This window comes from Carcharodon carcharias, chromosome 26, assembly GCF_017639515.1.
Source record: "Carcharodon carcharias isolate sCarCar2 chromosome 26, sCarCar2.pri, whole genome shotgun sequence".
NCBI classification, from domain to species: domain Eukaryota; kingdom Metazoa; phylum Chordata; class Chondrichthyes; order Lamniformes; family Lamnidae; genus Carcharodon; species Carcharodon carcharias.
The window spans coordinates 20,844,350-20,862,317 of NC_054492.1; the positions used below are offsets into that span (position 1 = coordinate 20,844,350).

Here is a 17,968-nt window from a genome sequence, read left to right on the forward strand (position 1 = left end):
GTGCTCTCTCATGCCTATTGTACGCCAGCTTGGCCTGTATGAAGATGAAAGAAAGGCATGTGATGAGAAGGGATGAAGCAGAGGTCGGGTGAGATGCTTGTGCCCTGTGTGTGTGGTGAGCCCTCCCCAGAAGGGCCAGAGGGTGGAGTGTGAGCAACATGATCATTGGGATGGTGGTGATGTGAAAGTCTCGGTGAGAGAATGAGTGTTGATATGTGTCCCCCACTAATGGTTGTGTGAGATCCCTGAAGAGAGCAGCCATTTAAGTGCAAGATGCCATGATGAGAGTTTGATATTGGAGGGAGTTGAAGGATGACTTATCCTGGCGGAGAGGATGAGATCATTCATCCTCTTCCTGCGCAGGGTGGCATTTCAGGCACGGGTGCCAGCCATGCTGACCTGCTCTATGACGGCCTCCCAAGCCAGAAAGGTGAAGCTGCTGTGCTTCCTGAAGTTATCCCTGGGATAGGGTGCTTGCCCGTGTGCCTGCACCACTTTGATCAAGGCCTGGAGGGCCTGGTGCATGAAGCGGGGCACTGCCTTCTCAGTCTTCCTCTTCTAGCTGCCAGGCATCTCTGGTGGGCTGAGGAGAGTGAGATTGGGTGTTGGACTGGCCTTTAAATATGGCGCCCAGACCTTCAGACCCGCCGGCTGACGGCAGCCACACGACCCAAATCCTGAGCCGCCAGGTGACTCGGACTGATATGCGCCTTTGCATAAATAATGAGGCTCCGGGTGCAGAATTGGGCGTGAGTTCCCGCCATTCCAGACAGCAGGTTGGGCGCTGCCAAAACTGCCCGCCACTGCACTTAGTCTGATTTATGGATAATTCCGCCCATTGTATTCAAATGTACCATTTATCAATGCTCAACTCATTCGATATCTATTTTGTAGCCCAGTGGTTCCCAGATATTTTCTTACTGTGGCCCTTTTTTCATTCTTTCATGGGATGTGGACATCGCTGGCAAGGCCAGCATTTGTTACCCATCCCTAATTGCCCTTGAACTGAGTGGCTTGCCAAGCCATTTCAGAGGGCAGTTAAGAGTCAACCACACCTGTAGGTCTGGAGTCACGTGTAGGCCAGACCAGGTGAGGACAGCAGATTTCCTTCCCTCTAGGATGTTAGTGAACCAGATGGGTTTTGGTTTTTATGACAGTCAACAATGGTTTCATGATCAACATTTCTGAGACTAACTTTTCAATTCCAGATTATTACTTGAATTCAAATGCCAGCAGCTGCCATCTGAACCCTTTTCCCCAGAAAGTTAAGAACATTAAGTGCTTTAAAATCAGAATGACCCCACATGAGAGCAGGAGGGGGTGCAGGGGAGAGTTGTTGGGAAGAATTTTGCCCCCGTCGGGGTGGAAGTACAGGAGCTGGCACGGGTAGGCGCGCCTCTGATCGATGCCTCCAATGGGGGGAGTGCTGCCATTTTACGTGGGTAGGCCAGTTAAGGCCCACCCAGCGTGATGTCCGCCAGGAAGCACTTTGCGCTCCCTGTGCGGGTGGGGGGATTCCCTCAGCTGGGAATGCGCTCTTTCGCACATGCGTGTGAAAGAGCGCACAGATCTCCCTGAGGCTAAGTGCTGCCTCGGGGAGATCAGCTCAGAATCAAAACTTTTAAGGTAACTGTTTAAAAAATTTCCCTGACATTTCCCCTCATGTGACACTGTCATTTGAGTTGGGATATGTCCATGACTTTAACTCAAACCTTTTATTAAAGATTTTAAAACCCTCATGAAACTTCATCCCACCCGTGGATGAGGTTTCAGGCTTTTTCTAAAGCCCGCCAGGGCTTCCAGCCTGCCCACCAACCCTAAGGGCAGCTCTGTCAATTACCTAAATTGTTTTATTAATGGCCTCAATAGGCCATTGACAGGTCGACGGGCACACAGCTGACTCAGCTGTGCCCCCGCCGACCTGAAAATGGAAATGACGCGGGGTGACATCGGGAGTTCCGCCTCCTGCTCACCAACCTAAAGATCCTGCGTGTTGAGTAGGGGAAAATGGTTTTGTCCACAAAATGTTTGATTTTCTGATGGGGCCTCAGAGCTAAGAATCATGTGTGCATACGAAATGGAGCCTTGGTGCCAAGCCCAGGACTATCCCACCATTCACCACAACTTGCAATGCTGAAGGTGCTTTGGACATGAGTGCGTTCAAGGAACTAAAATCAAATTACTGCAATTGTTGGAGACTTGAAATAAAGACAAAGTTTAGGAAAAGCTCAGTAGGTCTGGCAGCATTTGTGGAGAGAGAAACAGAGTTTCTCGACTCTTCATAGGTGTCCAAGAGATTGACTAAGAGGGGAAAATAGAATATGAGAGTATATTTGCAAGGAACATAAAAGCAGACTGTAAAAGCTTCAATAATTATGGAAAAAGATTATTGAAGACAAATGTAGGTCCCTTACAGTCTGACGACACAAAACTTGGTGGGAATGTGAATAGTGAGGAGGGTGGTAAGAGGCTTCAGGGTGATATAGACAGGTTGTGAGTGGGCAAATACATGCCAGATGCACTATAACGTGGATAAGTGTGAAGTTATCCACTCTGGTAGGAAAAACAGAATGGCAGAGTATTATTTAAATGGTGATAGAGTGGGAAATGTTGATGTACAAAGGGACCTGGGTGCCCTTGTACACCAATCACTGAAACCAAGTATGCAGGTGCAGCAAGCAGTTAAGAAGGCAAATGGTATGTCAGCCTTCATTGTGACAGGACTTGAATACAGGTGCAAGGATATCTTACTGCAGCTGTACAGGGCCTTGGAGAGAACCTGGAGTATTGTGTGCAGTTTTGGTCTCCTTACCTAAGAAAAGATATACTTGCCATAGAGGGAGTGCAGTGAAGGTTCACCAGGCTGATTCCTGGGATGGCAGGATTGTCATATGAGGAGAGATTGGGCCGACTAGGTCTATATTCACTGGAGTTTAGAAGAATGAGAGGAGATCTTATTGAAACATAAAATTCTGATCGGGCTGGACAGACTGGATGCAGAGATGAAGTTTTGTCTGGCTGGGGAGGGTGTGGGGTCTAGAACAACGGGTCCCAGTCTCAGGATACGGGGTAGACCATTTAGAATTGAGATGAGGAGAAACTTCTTCACTCGGAGGGTGGTGAACCTGTGGAATTCTCTACCACAGAGGGATGTGGAGGCTAAGTCATTGAATATATTTAAGAAGGAAATAACTAGATTTCTAGACTCTAAAGGTGCCAAGGGGCATGGGGAGAGTGCTGGAGTATGGCGTTGAGATAGGGAATCAGCCACGATCATATTGAATGGTGGAGCAGGCTCGAAGGGCTGTATGACCTACTCCTGCTCCTGTTTTCTATGTTTCTAATATGATTCTTCTTCCAAAAAAGAGTCATATTGGACTCGAAACATTAAGTCTGTTTCTCTGCGCTCAAGGAACCCTCTGATTAGCCAATCAGGGCAGTGCAAAGCTGTCCCATTGACAAGCCATTTGGGGGAAAAGAGTTCACGGCCTGGCTAGAGTCTCTGCTCAACAGTCGCCATTGCTGCACGTGATCCCTGATTGGCCCATGACCCCAATGGGTCTCACAACCCATGGTTTGGGAACCCTTTATTCTAGTCTTTGTTTCCTCTGTCACCACCGAAATAAGGAGAAACTTTACTAAGAAGGTTATGAATCTTTGGGCCAGAATTTTATGTTCGGCATGCAGGCACGTGGCCGACATGCACGAGTGTAGTATGACATGTGATGACCTTGGGATGCACGCCTAACGACATCGCCCACTCACGCGATATTTCACTTGGGCGCACACCGGAGTCGGCTGCGCACCCGCCAATAATCGAAAGGCCTATTAAGGCCATTAATGAGCTAATTAACTTGAAATTCATGCTGCCCGTCCAGCCTAATGGTTGGCGAGCAGACGAAAAGGCCAAGCGGCCTTTACATTTTTTAGGAAACCTCATCCAGCAACGGACAAATTAAATAAAAACTTCATTTTGAATTTAAAAACATGTCCCATCTCATGTGACACAGTCACATGAGGGGACGTTTCATTAAATTTTGTCTTTATTAATTTTTTAATGAAATTGCAGCGCAAAGCCAATCACAGGAAGCGATCGGCTTCCCACCCACTCCCGCCAAGCCCGCACAAAGAGGGAAAAATTATGGCCTTGGAATTCTCTACCCCAGAGGAGTGAGCGCTCAGTCATTGAGTACATTTAAGATTGGTATTGATAGATCTTTGGACAGTGTGGGAATCAAGAATTGTGGGAATAGGACATAAAGTGCAGGTAATGTAAACGTTCAGCCGGGATTTTACTGAAAAGCACAACAGGTTCAAGGGGCCAAATGGCCTATTCCTTCTCCTATTTATTATGCTATCATTTCCTTTTAGCAAAGTTATCAATCAAGGATTTATTTGGTTGGTATGAATATCAGTCATAATTAATCAACTCTCAGTATAACCAGATTTGACCTCCGGGGTAATCTTTTCTGCTGGTGGCCCTTCTGATGACAGCACTAGATGGTTTCCTGGCTGTTCAAGGGTTTTCTGGTCCTGTCAGCAGTGGCATCATCATGGGTGAGACAGGAAAATTTGGAGAGCCATTGACTTTTTGGGCAGGACCAGAAAATCCCTCCCTTAGAATGGCTTCTTTAAAAATCAGCTTTTTTTTTAACTCACTTTTTTCTCTTTTTCCCAAAAGTTTAAACAGGCACCTGTGGATGTAGTCATCCTTGGCCACCTTATTTGACAGTAAGAGATTGACTTCCTAACTTATTGGGAAGAGAATGATTTGATCATGTGGAAAGAAGTAAGGAGAGTTTTTTTTTTTAAAAAAGGGTAAAAAAAAATGTGAAGTAATATTGTTTAATATTGCAGGGCAACAATTTCTAACTATTGATCCTTTCCTCAGGATCCATAGCTGCTGTAGCTCAGAGTTCCTGGTCCCAGTGGTCAGACTGGGGCCCCTGCACAGCATCCTGTGGAGAGACAGGAGTGCAGACTCGTCGGCGGACCTGTTCCACACAGAGCAACGAGCAGCAGTGTCCAGGCCCTGTGGAGGAGGGGAAGCTGTGCAAAGGCCCAGCTTGTATAAGTATGTGCAAAGAATTTCTTTAATGTTCCAAATGTAACACTTTTTGGGAGACTTCAGTGATGCTTGGTTAGCTACAGTGGAAATATTTACCTGCTTCAGAAATGACAGAAGAATTCCAAAGTTATCATAATTCAAATTAAACTGGTTAAGCAGGCTCCAGGGCTATCCACCTACTTCTGCCCCTATTTCTTAGGTTTCATCTGTAGATTCTAATTATTTTGTTTGGCATCTTTTCCCTTTACAAAGCTGGAACCATCTAAAGCAGTAATCATGTTTACGTTAATTTTACTGGCACTGCTCCCTTTCCTCTCCAGTCGAATATGAAATGTGACTGTCATTTATATTATTTAACAACATGCACGTACTCCAGCCAAACTACTTCCATTTTAATTGAACCAAGACGTGTCATGTAACAGCTGCAATCAAACTCAAACCCATGTCGCTGTTGTCTTTGTGTCCTCAATGACTAGATCAAAAGGTAACAGTTGGAGCCTTGGCATTGAAATCACGTTGAAGGGGAAGACAGGAACAGAATCTTTTAAGAAAATCTGTTATTAACCATTGCTGTTCCAGCTCTTTAATGCTGCATTCTGCTCTTTGGAGATGACGAGTTCATCTTCCTGACATTAATTGGAGTAACCTACAGAGTTCTAAGTTTTCAATAGCAGCAAACATGAATTCAGAACCATTCTTTTTTTTTAATGTGTTCGCTGGCTAGGCCAGCATTTATTGCCCATCCCTACTTGCTCTTGAGAAGGCGGTGGTGAGCTGCTTTCATGAACCGCTGCAGTCCATGTGGTATGGGAAATTTATGTTGGATCGATCTTCAGGAACTGAAGTTGGAGAATGGAAATTGTATGTTAATGCATGTTTCTGGTCAGAATAGAATTCAGTGTTGCAGTGTGTAAAATAATCTAACACTGTCTGCCTCAGAACTTATCTGAAGAGTGTTTTGCAGAGCACTGTCTGATATGGCATCGTCCAGTGTTGTGTCTGTCTGGAAATCCACGCCAGGGATTCTCCACCCTAACATTCAATCATTCAGTGAAGAGTAGGAAATGTTTTTTAAGAAACAAACAATGATTTAATCCAACCCAATGTTTGGTGCCAGTAGTTTCAAGCAGCTCCTTCTACTGTAATGAGCATCACAGCCTGAAGGCAAGCTACAGCAACAACGCATGTTTTAGAAGATGAATCAAAGAGCACCAATAAACTCATTGTTCCAGTTTCTGTCTGACCACTGCTTCTTCTAGCCAGTATCCATCACTTTGCACTTCAATGGCTATTCATTAGTAAAATTAACAAAGCGACTGCCCATCAGCACCGGGCACTCCAACCTCTTGCCCTGTTCACTCTAACCACTCCCACTGCCTATCAGCAGTGCAAGTCAACCACTGCCTATAACTTTAAGCAGTTACCATCACTGTGGGTTCTGCAGTCAATTAGCTGGTTATTCTAACTATTAATTATGGGTACAGATAATGCCAATGACTACCCTTTACATGGTCACTCCATCCTCTGCCCATCAGCACTAGTCACGCCTGTTTTGACCCAGTGACAGTGAAGGAACGGCGACATATTTCCAAGTCAGGATGGTGAGTGACTTGGAGGGTAAATTGCAGGTAGTGGTGTTCCCATGTGCCTCCTGCCCTTGTCCTTTGAGATGATAGAGATCACAGCTTTGGAAAGTGCTGTCCAAGGAGCCTTGGTGAGTTGCTGCAGTGCATCTTGTATATGGTACACACTGCTGCCGCTGTGCGTTGGTGGTGGAGGGAGTGAATGTTTGTAGATGTGGTGCCAATTAAGCGGGCTGCTTTGTCCTGGATGGGGTCTAGCTTCTTAAGTGTTGTAGGAGCTGTACTCTTCCAGGCAAGTGGAGAATATTCCATCAACTCCTGACCTGTGCCAGATGGTGGACTGTCTTTGGGGAGTCAGGAGGTGAGTTACTCACCGCAGGATTCCCAGCCTCTGATGAAGAGTCATACGGAATTGAAACATTAACTCTGTTTCTCTCTCAACAGATTTTCTGTTTGTATTTCAGATTTCCAGCATCTGCAGTAATTTGCTTTTATCTCATCCTCTGACCTGCTCTTGTAGCCACAGTATTTACATGGCTGGACCAGTTAGGTTTCTAATCAAAAGTAATCCTCAGAGTGCTGATGATGGGGATCCAGTGGTGATAATGTGGTTGAATGTTAAAGGGAGATGATTAGATTCTCTCTTGTTGGAGGTGGTCATTGCTTGGCACTTGTGTGGTACGAATGTTACTTGCCACTTGTCAGCCCAAGCCTGGATATTATCCAGGTCTTGTTGCATTTGGGCATGGACTACTTCAGTACTTGAGGAGTCGTGAATGGTGATGAACGTTGTGCAATTATCAGTAAACATCACCACTTCTGACCATATGATGGAAGGAAGGTCGTTGATGAAACAGCTGAAGATGGTTGGGCTGAGGACACTATCCTGAGGAACTCCTGCAACTCCTGGGTTGTCAGATGATTAGCCTCTAACAACCACAAGTGTCTTCCTCATGCTAGTCAGAGTTTTCCAAAAACAAAATTCTGTAGATACTGGAAATCTGTGGAGAGAAAGAGAGTTAATGTTTCAAGTTTGTGACCTTTCATCAGAACTCAGTGCAGAGGCAGTTCTGATGAAAGAAAAAGTTAAACTCTGTTTGATATTAATGTTGATTGGGGGATATGCTGGGCCATGAGGTTACAGATTGTGGTTGAATGTAATCCTGCTGCTGATGGCCCACAGCCCCTATACTTGTCACTCTAGCCATTACCCGTCACTAACGCTGCACAAGTTTGCTTCTGAATTGACCACTAATTACTGTGATGTTAAAAATTACTTTATGATGACTGATGCAGGAGCATAGGAAATAGGAGCAGGAGTCGGCCATTCAGCCCTTCAGACCCGCTCCACCATTTAACTAGATCATGGTTGATCCTCCACCTCAACACCATCTCCCCATATTCCTTGATATCTTTAATATGTAGAAATCTATCGATCTCTGCCTTGAACATGCTCAATGACTGAGCCTCCACAGCCCTTTGGGGTAGAGATTCCAAGGGTTCACCACCCTCTGAATGGAGAAATTCCTCCTCACCTCAGTCTTAAATGGCCCACCCCTTAGTCTGAATCTGTATCCTCTGGCTCGAGCCAGGGGAACGTCCTTTCTGCATCTACCCTGTCGAGCCCTGGAAGAATTTTGCATGTTTCAATGAGATCACCTCTCGTTCTTCCAAACTCTAGAGATATAGGCCCAGTTTCCTCAATCTCTCCTGATACGACAATCCTGCTGTTGTATATTTGTATTTTGTCGAAGGAAGAGGTCGAGGCTTCTATGTCTCAACAGTAACCATTTATTATTAAAGATAACTACATACGTATATACAGGATATAAGCTCCTTCAGACCTAGCCATGAGCTGTCTCCATGCAGACTTCTACTAGATTCTGTTACTTTTTTAAAATTCATTCATGGGATGTGGGCTTCACTGGCTGGGCCAGCATTTATTGCCCATCCCTAGTTGCCCTTGAGAAGATGATGGTGAGCTGCTGCCTTGAACCACTGCAGTCCGTGTGATTTAGATACTCCTACAGTGCTGTTAGGAAAAGAATTCCAGGATTTTGACCCAGCAACAGTGAAGGAATGGCGATATATTTCCAAGTCAGGATGGTGAGTGGCTTGGGGGGGACCTTCCAGATGGTGGTGTTCCCATGTGTTTGCTGCCCTTGTTCTTCTAGTGGTCATGGGTTTGGAAGGTGCTGTCCAAGAAGTCTTGGTGAATTCCTGCAGTGCATCTTGTAGATGGTACACACTGCTGCTACTGTGCATTAGTGGTAGAGGGAGGGAGTGTTTGTGGATGTGATGCCAATCAAGTGGGCTGCTTTGTCCTGGATGGTGTCCAGCTTCTTGTGTTGTTGGAGCTGCACTCATTCAGGCAAGTGGGGAGTATTCCATCACACTCCTGACTTGTGCCTTGCAGATGGTGGACAGACTTTGGGGAGTCAGGAGATGAGTTACCCATTACACAATTCCGAGCGCCTGACCTGCCATTGTAATCACAGTATTTATACGGCTAGTTCAGATCAGTTTCTGGTCAATGGTAACGCCCTGGATGTTAGTAGTGGGGGATTCAGTGATGGTAATGCCATTGAACATTAAGGGGCGATGGTTGGATTCTCTCTTGTTGGAGATGGTTATTGCCTGGCACTTGTGTGGCACGAATGTTATTTGCCATTTGTCAACCCAAACCCGGATGTTGTCCGGGTCTTGCTGTATTTGGACATGCACTACTTCAGAATGATGCTGAACATTGTGCAATCATCAGCAAACATCCCCACTTCTGACCTTATGACGGAAGGAAGGTCATTGATGAAGCAGCTGAAGATGGTTGGGCCGAGGACACTACCCTGAGGAACTCCTGCAGTGATGTCCTGGAACTGAGATGATTGACCTCCAACAACCACAACCATCTTCCTTTGTGCTAGGAATGACTCCAACCAGTGGAGAATTTTCCTCCTGATTCCATTGATGTCAAGGGCAGTCACTCTAACCTCACCTCTGGAGTTCAGCTCTTTTGTCCATGTTTGAACCAAGGCTGTAATGAGGTCAGGAGCTGAGTGGCCCTGGCTGAGCCCAAACTGGGCATCAGTGAGCAGGTTATTGCTAAGTAAGTGCTACATGATAGCACAGTTGATGACTTCTTCCATTACTTTACTGATGTTGGAGAGTAGACTGATGGAGTGGTAATTGGCTGGGTTGGATTTATCCACAATATTTGTGTACAAGACAAACCAGGGCAATTTTCCACATAGCCGGGTCGATGCCAGTGTTGTAGCTGTATTGGAACAGCTTAGCTAGGGGTGCGGCAAGTTCTGGAGCACAAGTCTTTGGTACTATTTCCGGAATGTTGTCAGGACCCACAGCCTTTGCAGTATCCAGTGTCTTTAGCCATTTCTTGATATCACATGCAGTGAATCGAATTGGCTGAAGACTGGTATCTGTGATGCTGGGGACCTCCGGAGGAGGCCGAGATGGATCACCCACTTGGCACTTCTGGCTGACGATTGTAAGAAATGTTTCAGCCTTATCTTTTGCACTGATGTGCTGGGCTTCTCCATCGTAGAGGATGGGGATATTTGTGGAGCCTCCTCCTCCAGTGAGTTGTTGAATTGTTCACCACCATTCATTACTGGACGTGGCAGGACCAGAGAGCTTAGATCTGATCCATTGGTTGTGGGATCACTTAGCCCTGTCTATCACTTGCTGCTTATGCAGTTTGGCACACAAGTAGTCCTGTGTTGTAGCTTCACCAGGTTGACAACTCTTTTTTAGGTATGCCTGGTGCTGTTCCTGGTATACCCTCCTGCACTCTTCTTTGAACCAGGGTTGATCCCCTGGCTTGATGGCAATGGTAGAGTGGGGGATGTGCCGGGCCATGAGGTTACAGATTGTTTTCGAGTACAATTCTGCTGCTGCTGATGACCCACAGCGCCTCATGAATGCTCAATCTTGAGTTGCTAGATCTGTTCGAAATCTATCCCATTTAGCACAGTGGTAGTGCCACACAAATCGATGGAGAGTATCCTCAATGTGAAGACAGGACTTTGTCTCCAGAACAACTATGCAGTGGTCACTGCTACTGATACTGTCATGGACAGATGCATCTGTGGCAGGCAGGTTGATGAAGATGAGGTCAAGTATATTTCCCCTCTCCTTGGTTCCCTCACCACCTGCCGCAGACCCAGTCTAGCAGCTATGTCATTTAGGGCTCGGTCAGTAGTGGCGCCACTCTTGATGGACATTGAAGTCCCCCACCCAGAGTACATTCTGCGCCCTTGCCACACTCAGTGCTTCCTCCAAGTGGTGTTCAACATGGAGGAGTACTGACTCATCAGCTTAGGGAGGGTGGTACGTGGTAATCAGCAGGAGGTTGCCTTGCCCATGTTTGACCTGATGCCATGAAACTTCATAGGGTTCAGAGTCGATGTTGAGGACTCCCAGGGCAACTCTCTCCTGACTGTATACCACTGTGCCGTCACCTCTGCTGGGCCTGTCCTGCCAGTGGGACAGGACATACCCAGGGATGGTGGTGATGGTGTCTGGGACGTGATCTATAAGCTATGATTCCGTGAGGATGACTCTCAGGCTGTTGCTTGACTGGTCTGTGAGATTGCGCTCCCAATTTTGGCACTAGCCCCAGTTAGTGAGGAGGACTTTGCAGGGAGGCAGGACTGAGCTTGCCATTGTCATTTCCAGTACCTAGGTTGATGCCAGGTGGTCTTTTTTGTGACTTTGTAGCAGTTTGTTACAACTTAGTGGCTTGCTAGGCCATTTCAGAGTCAACCACATCGCTGTGGGTCTGGAGTCACATGTAGGCCAGACCAGGTAAGGACAGCAGATTTCCTTCCCTAAAGGGCATTAATGAACCAGATTTTTTTTTTTTTACGACAATGGTTTCATGGTCATCATTAGGCTTTTAATTCCAGATTTAGATTGGATTCACATTCCACCATCTGCCATGGGTGGGATTCAAACCCAGGTCCCCAAAGCATTCCCTTGGGTCTCTGGATTACCAATCTAGTGACAATACCACAATGCAAGTCCAGTTCAGTTTCCAGTCAATGGTAACCCCCAGGATGTTGATAGTGGGGGACTCAGCAATGGTAATGCCATTGAATGTCAAAGGACGATGGTTAGATTCTCTCTTGTTGAAGATGGTCATTGCCTGGCACTTGGGTGGCATGAATGTTATTTGCTACTTGTCAACCCAAGCCTGAATATTGTCCAGGTCTTGCTGCATTTGGACATGGACTGCTTCAGAATGACCCATTTATTCCTACTCTCTGTTTTTTGTCTGTTAGCCAATTCTCAATCTGTGCCAGTTCATTACGCCCAATCCCATGTGCTCTAATTTTCTTTAGTGAGCTCTTGTATGGGACCTTATTGAAAGTCTTCTGAAAACCCAAATACATCACGTCCACTGATTCCCTCTTATCTATTCTGCTAGTTACGTCCTCAAAAACTCTAAAGGTTTGTCAGACATGATTTCCCTTTCATAAATCCATGCACACTGCACACTCCTACCATTATTTTGTCCAGTTATCGCACCCCTTATAATAGATTCTAGCATTTCCCTTATTACTGACACCAGGCTAAACAGCTCTGCAGTTCCCCATTTTCCCTCTCCCTCCTTTCTTAAATAGCAGGGTTACATTTGCTGCCTTCCAATTGACAGGAACAATTCCAGAGCCTATCAAGTTTTGAAAGGTGACCAACAATACATCTGCTATTTCATCAAGTCCAGGGGATTTTTTTCCTTTAGTCCCATTAATTTTTCCTATTTGTATTCTGCTCACAGCAACTCCTGCAACCACCACCAGACCACTGGACATTCCAACGACAAGTAGCAGAGAAGGGCAGCCAGCTGGTAATATCTGATTTACTCACCTTTTCTAGAATGTAGGCATGAAAAATAAATCTCACTCGCTAAGTCATATCTTGCAATTTCATTTTGAGATGAAATTCCAGTCAGATTATTTTGTTTGCAAAGTCAAACTGTAGATTATCCTAAATTCTTTCTATAATACTCCTGAATTTTGCCCAAAATCAGTTTGAATTCTCAAAATATCCTCCCATTTCTTAACTCTCTTAAGAACTCGTGGAAACGGTCAAAATATATCAAATCTATCCTTGCCCATATATTTATCAGTTTAAAAATATATTGGGATGAATGTCCTTGCTTTATTGATGTCTTTATCTGGAAGAACGCTACAGGAAACTATTTTTGTATGGAAACTTGAGGAAGCCATTTCTGCCACTTGTTGAAGCTTTCAAAGGCTTCCCCAAGTTTACTCCTGTTTTTTTTATTCTTCCTACAATCTTCCCACTGATTCCTTCCTAGTTCATGTGTAAATTTCAGATGGAGGAGCAATTGCACAGCAGCCTTTAAGATTCCTGGGTTTGCACAACGAATGCACCCTGGGTAAGTTAGACTGAAGTGTACCTCACAAGGACATAAGCATTAGGAGCAGGATTAGGCCATACACCCTTCAAGCCTGCTCTGTCATTCAATGAGATCATGGCTGATCTGATTGTGGTCTCAACTCCACTTTTCTGCCCGTCCATGACCTTCGACTCCCTTATCAATCAAAAATCTGTTTAACTCAGCCTTGAGTATATTCCATGACTCAGATTCCACTGCATTTTAGGGAAAAGAATTCCACAGACCAATAATGATCCTCTGAAAAAGAGAATTTCTCCTCCTCTCCATTTTAAATGGTAGACCCTTAATTTTTGTGTTTCCTGGTTCTAGGCTCCCCTACAAAGGGAATCATCCTCTCAGAATCCACCCTATCAAGAACCCTCAGGATCTTATATGTTTCCGTCAGATCATCTTTTATTCTTCTAAACTCCAAAGGTTATAGGCCCAACCTTTCCTCATTGTAGGAATAGCTGATTGAGGTAGTGAGGAGCCTGACAGCTAGAAAAATCTAGAATGTTTTGGAAATGCTTCAGGAGTGCTTCTAAATTTGCATTTCTTTACTGCCAAGACCTGCATTTAATTCTGGCTCTGAGATCAGCACACAGGGGGACCCTTGCAGTAGTGTCATGACTCTGGGTGGGGGATCATGACACTGGGGGTCATCACATTGTGGGGTCTATATCACTGAGGCTACTCATGATCAGAAGCTAAGGAAGTTCTGGTCTCATGGCAGGGTAATCCTGGCTGGGAAAAACTGCTTTCTGCATCTCAAGAGTTCGTTCCTGGCAGCCTCTTGACCTGACCTCCCAGGTTCCACAGGTCTGAGAGCTGAGAAGTAGGAGTCAGGATCGTGCTGCGTAGATAGATTTCCCCTATTCCACTGCACCCTGGATCTGCCACAGATCCCAGTCAAGCTATCACACACAGCACTGGCTCGTGCAAGCAAGAGAGAGCCTGTGAGATGTTGCTGTATTGTAGAGTGGCAAACTCCAGAGTGTCTGTTTGTTACACTACATTGTCCCTGTAAGACTACTGTGCAGTCACACTTACTTGCATGTTAAAGCGAATTTTGTGTCCAGTCTGTTTGTGCATTGCAGATTGCTGCATAACCACACATCTCTCGAGCTTTGAGGAAACGTTGCCCTGGAATGATTTTCCCTCTTTATCACTAGGCCAGTAACCAGTGGCAACTGATTTCATTCCACTGAAATGAACCAATGGGAGCTCTTATGGCAATCTCCCCATCACTTTGGTAACACTTAACACTCAGATGGAAAGGTGAAAATCTCATCCCTTTCATTGCAGTAGGCAACTGAATGTGTAGTGAATAATTTCCGACTTTATACTTTTCAAATGAGCTGAATATTCTAAATGAGCAGATATCTTCATTTGATAAAATGATTATTTTCCTGTCTGTAGAAAATATGAAATATTGAATTTTCATCATTCTTAAACATGTTGAACCCTTTGTATTTGAACAGTTGATGTGAATCAATTGAGTCTGTCCAGCATTGAACACTGTGTTGCAGGTTGTGAGCTGAGATGTGCTATGGGTCATGTGAATGCGGAGTGCAGTCGATGTATATGCAAAGAGCATCTACTTTATGGTTCTGTACATCTTCAAGATGGTGCTCCTGCCACCAAGGCAACTGTCCACCTGTGGGGAAATTCGGATAAAGTCCTTACAGACTGTGATGAACAGGGAAGATTTCAAATTACTGGTCTTTGCCCTGATGGCAAAACAACATTAAAAATTAAGAAGGCTTATTATGGAACAGCAGTTGTCACACTGAGTGTAAACTACAGCAAAATGCCTACCATTGAAGTGAAGCTCAAAAGATCTGGTAATGATTATTACTCAAAATATAGATTTCACAAATTACACTGTAGATCCAACAGTAATATATCTTCCACAGTATTACTCTCTTCATTATAAGACACAACCTATTAATACACTTGCTCACTTTACATCCAACATTAGTACATAACCCAATAATATAACTCCACGTTATTACACACCCTTCACTATTACAGCACCTGCATTTTAGTAGTTGCGTTATGTAGAGAGAGAGAGAGAGGAGGAGGTTTAGGAAAAGGGAGGGGTACCTGACAGTCAACAAGGAAGGAGGAACCATAGAACCTGGTTGTGTCCAACAGGTAGGATCTACTCACTACTTGTGGGAATGAGGAGAGAGACTATGGGCAGAATATTGCGCTTGTCGGGCAGGCGCGTGCCCGACCCAAATGAGCATAAAGTGACACACAATGATGTCGGGTGAGCATCCCGACATTATCGCGCCCTCGCAATATTTCAGTCAGCGGGCACATGTGCCTGCCAACAATTAAAAGCCGGACTAAGGCCATTAACAATGTAATTGAATTGAATTTTTTGCTGCCCATCCAACCTTGTGGTTGGGGAGCAGGCGAAAAGGCCAAGCAGCCTCTGCATTTTTTGCGAAGCCTCATCCACGGGCGGGAAGAGGTTTTGATCTGTCATTAAAAAAAATTTAAAATTTTCATACTAATTTCTAACATGTCCCTGCTCATGTGATAGAGTCACATGAGGGAACATGTTTTTAACATCTTAAAATCCTTTATTTTTAATTTTTTATATCTTTTAATCTCCCTGAGTCAGCTCTGTTCCTCATTTGTGCGCATGCATGAAGCCCCCTGCTCGCCCCCCTCCCCTCCCCACTACCCCCCGCCCAGCCAGCCGCTGCAACACGCGTTTCATACTGGGGGGGGTGGGGGGTGGGGTTTAATAGGCTCGCCAGCATGAAATTGCAGTCCAGCCCCAATTGCGGGTAGCTTCCCGACTGCCCCGGACCCGCCGAGCCCGCCCACTGAGGTAAAAATTCTGGCCTATGGATGGGAGAACCAGAAAGATAATCGAGACACAATAGAGCATCAGGCAGTATAAGGGCGCAGAGAGAAGAATAGAAAGGTTACTGTAGAGGGATAGACAGCATCCTCTGCAACCATGATTGACAGTCCTGAGGGGTGTACTGCACACTTGGTGTCCGGCTAAGAGATATCTAAATGCTGCTGGAAAAGAAGGGGAAAAAAATCTGGTTGTCAGATCTCTGTCAGGACCAATGGAAAAGGGAACAGGTTCTGGGGCTAAATTAAAGGACTCGAGGGTTATAATCTCAGGATTATTAGCAGAACCACAGGCTAATTGAGACAGGGACAAACATTCAGCAAAGTGATAAGTTGAAAGGTTAGTGTGGGAAGAAGCAATTCCATTTCATAGGAAATTGGCACCAGTACTGAAACAGGAAGCAGATGTACTGGGTGAACTGGGCTGGGGCCCAGCTCCCCACAAAAAGGATAAATACAGCTGGAGAAAGGATTTGAAACCAATGAAGAGGGTTTGGGTAGATATAATGGTAAAACCAATAATCTAAAGATGTGATAGAGAAGGAATGGGAGTAAAGATATGATTACAAAATGAGATCACTTTCACATAGACTGGAACAGGTAAAACAGCTCAAGATGTTAAAACAATGAATCTCGAGTTTCCTGAAACATTGCTCCCAATATTAAAAGGGTTAAATAGGAGCAGCATGATCTCTATAAGCCACATAGTTCCCTCTGCATAGTTTCCTCTTATGTCTCAATAAGATCACCTCTCATTCTTCTAAACTCCAATGGATACAGGCCCAACCTTTCTTCAAAACCTAACCCCTTGATCCCAGGAATCAGTCAAGTGAACCATCTCCAAACTGCCTCCAACACAAGTATATCCCTCCCTAAGTAAGGAGAATAAAACTGTACACAGCACAGATCAGCTTTGGGCTGGAGAAGACCTTGGGAGGGAGGGAGAGGGTCCAGTGGTTATAATCTATGTAGGTACCAACGACACAGGTAGAACTAGGAAAGCGGTTCTGCTGAGGGAGTATGAGCAGCTAGAGGCTAAATTAGAAAGCAGAATCTCAAAGGTAACAATCTCTGAATTACTACCTCAGCCACGAGCAAATTGGTGTAGGGTAGATCAGATTAGCGAGTTAAATGCGTGGCTCAAAGGTTAGTGTGTGGGAAATGGGGCAGAATTTTACCCTCGTCGGGCGGGCATATGCCCAACCCGAAGGACAGTAAAATATTGCATGATGATGTCAGGTGAACGTCCCGACATCATCGCGCACTCTCGCAATATTTTGCTCGGCAGGTGCGCGCCATAATAAATTATTATTGACCTTAATAATGCAGTTGTCTCAGATTTTACGTTGCCTGTGCAATTTTCTGCTTGTTGCACGGGCAAAACGGGCAGGTGGCCAGCCGACATTTCCTCAAACCTCATCCGAGGGCGGGATCAAAAGGGGCAGCAGCATTGCCAGTGTGAGTCATGAGCAGTTTTGGAGACAGTTTGCAGCTGGTCGCTTATTGGTACTTGGCAGCTTCATCTCTGTTCGGGGCTTCATTCTTAGCATTTCCAGACCTCATTTCAGGCTCACTGGTGTCTGCCAGACCCACAGAGGATTCAGACCATGTGGATCCTTCCAGGTATCAGACAGCCTTCCCTTACCCTGGCACTGGGGATTGTGGTCTCTGCTGGAGGCACCTCCTCTGTGGGGGAAGAGAGGGGCAGAAGGGAGAGGAGGCCAGATGTCCCAATGCAGCTTCCAAGGGAGGGACCTGTGGGAGGAGAGACGCAGGTACAAGGGGCGCAGGGTTAGCAAGTAGATCAAGGAGGAAGGGGCCACAGAAGGCACCACCATCCTGCTGCCAGGGTTTACAGGCGGCGATGCAGCTACATTTATATGTCCGACGTGCAATGCCAAAGGAGGCTCCGCCTCTCAAGGGAGACAGTCACCTTCATTTGCTGGCTGATCGGGTCTGAAATCAGCTCTGACTGTGTGGGTGGACACCCCATGCCAATGCCTCCAGCTCTTTCCAATG

The 17,968-nt window shown here is 45.5% G+C and overlaps 1 protein-coding gene across 3 annotated transcripts in view; it reads left to right on the top strand.

Moving 5' to 3' along the window:
* The window catches only part of LOC121269774 (cartilage intermediate layer protein 1-like), a 62,349-nt gene that overhangs the window by 23,238 nt on the left and 21,143 nt on the right, over positions 1-17,968 (top strand). For 2 of the 3 annotated variants that reach the window (XM_041174681.1, XM_041174682.1), the window contains exons 4-6: positions 4,892-5,074; positions 12,446-12,514; positions 14,599-14,913. In XM_041174681.1, the coding sequence (XP_041030615.1) occupies positions 4,892-5,074; positions 12,446-12,514; positions 14,599-14,913 (567 nt within the window). The remainder of the gene's footprint in view (positions 1-4,891; positions 5,075-12,445; positions 12,515-14,598; positions 14,914-17,968) is intronic. The other variant, XM_041174683.1, reaches the window with a different exon arrangement.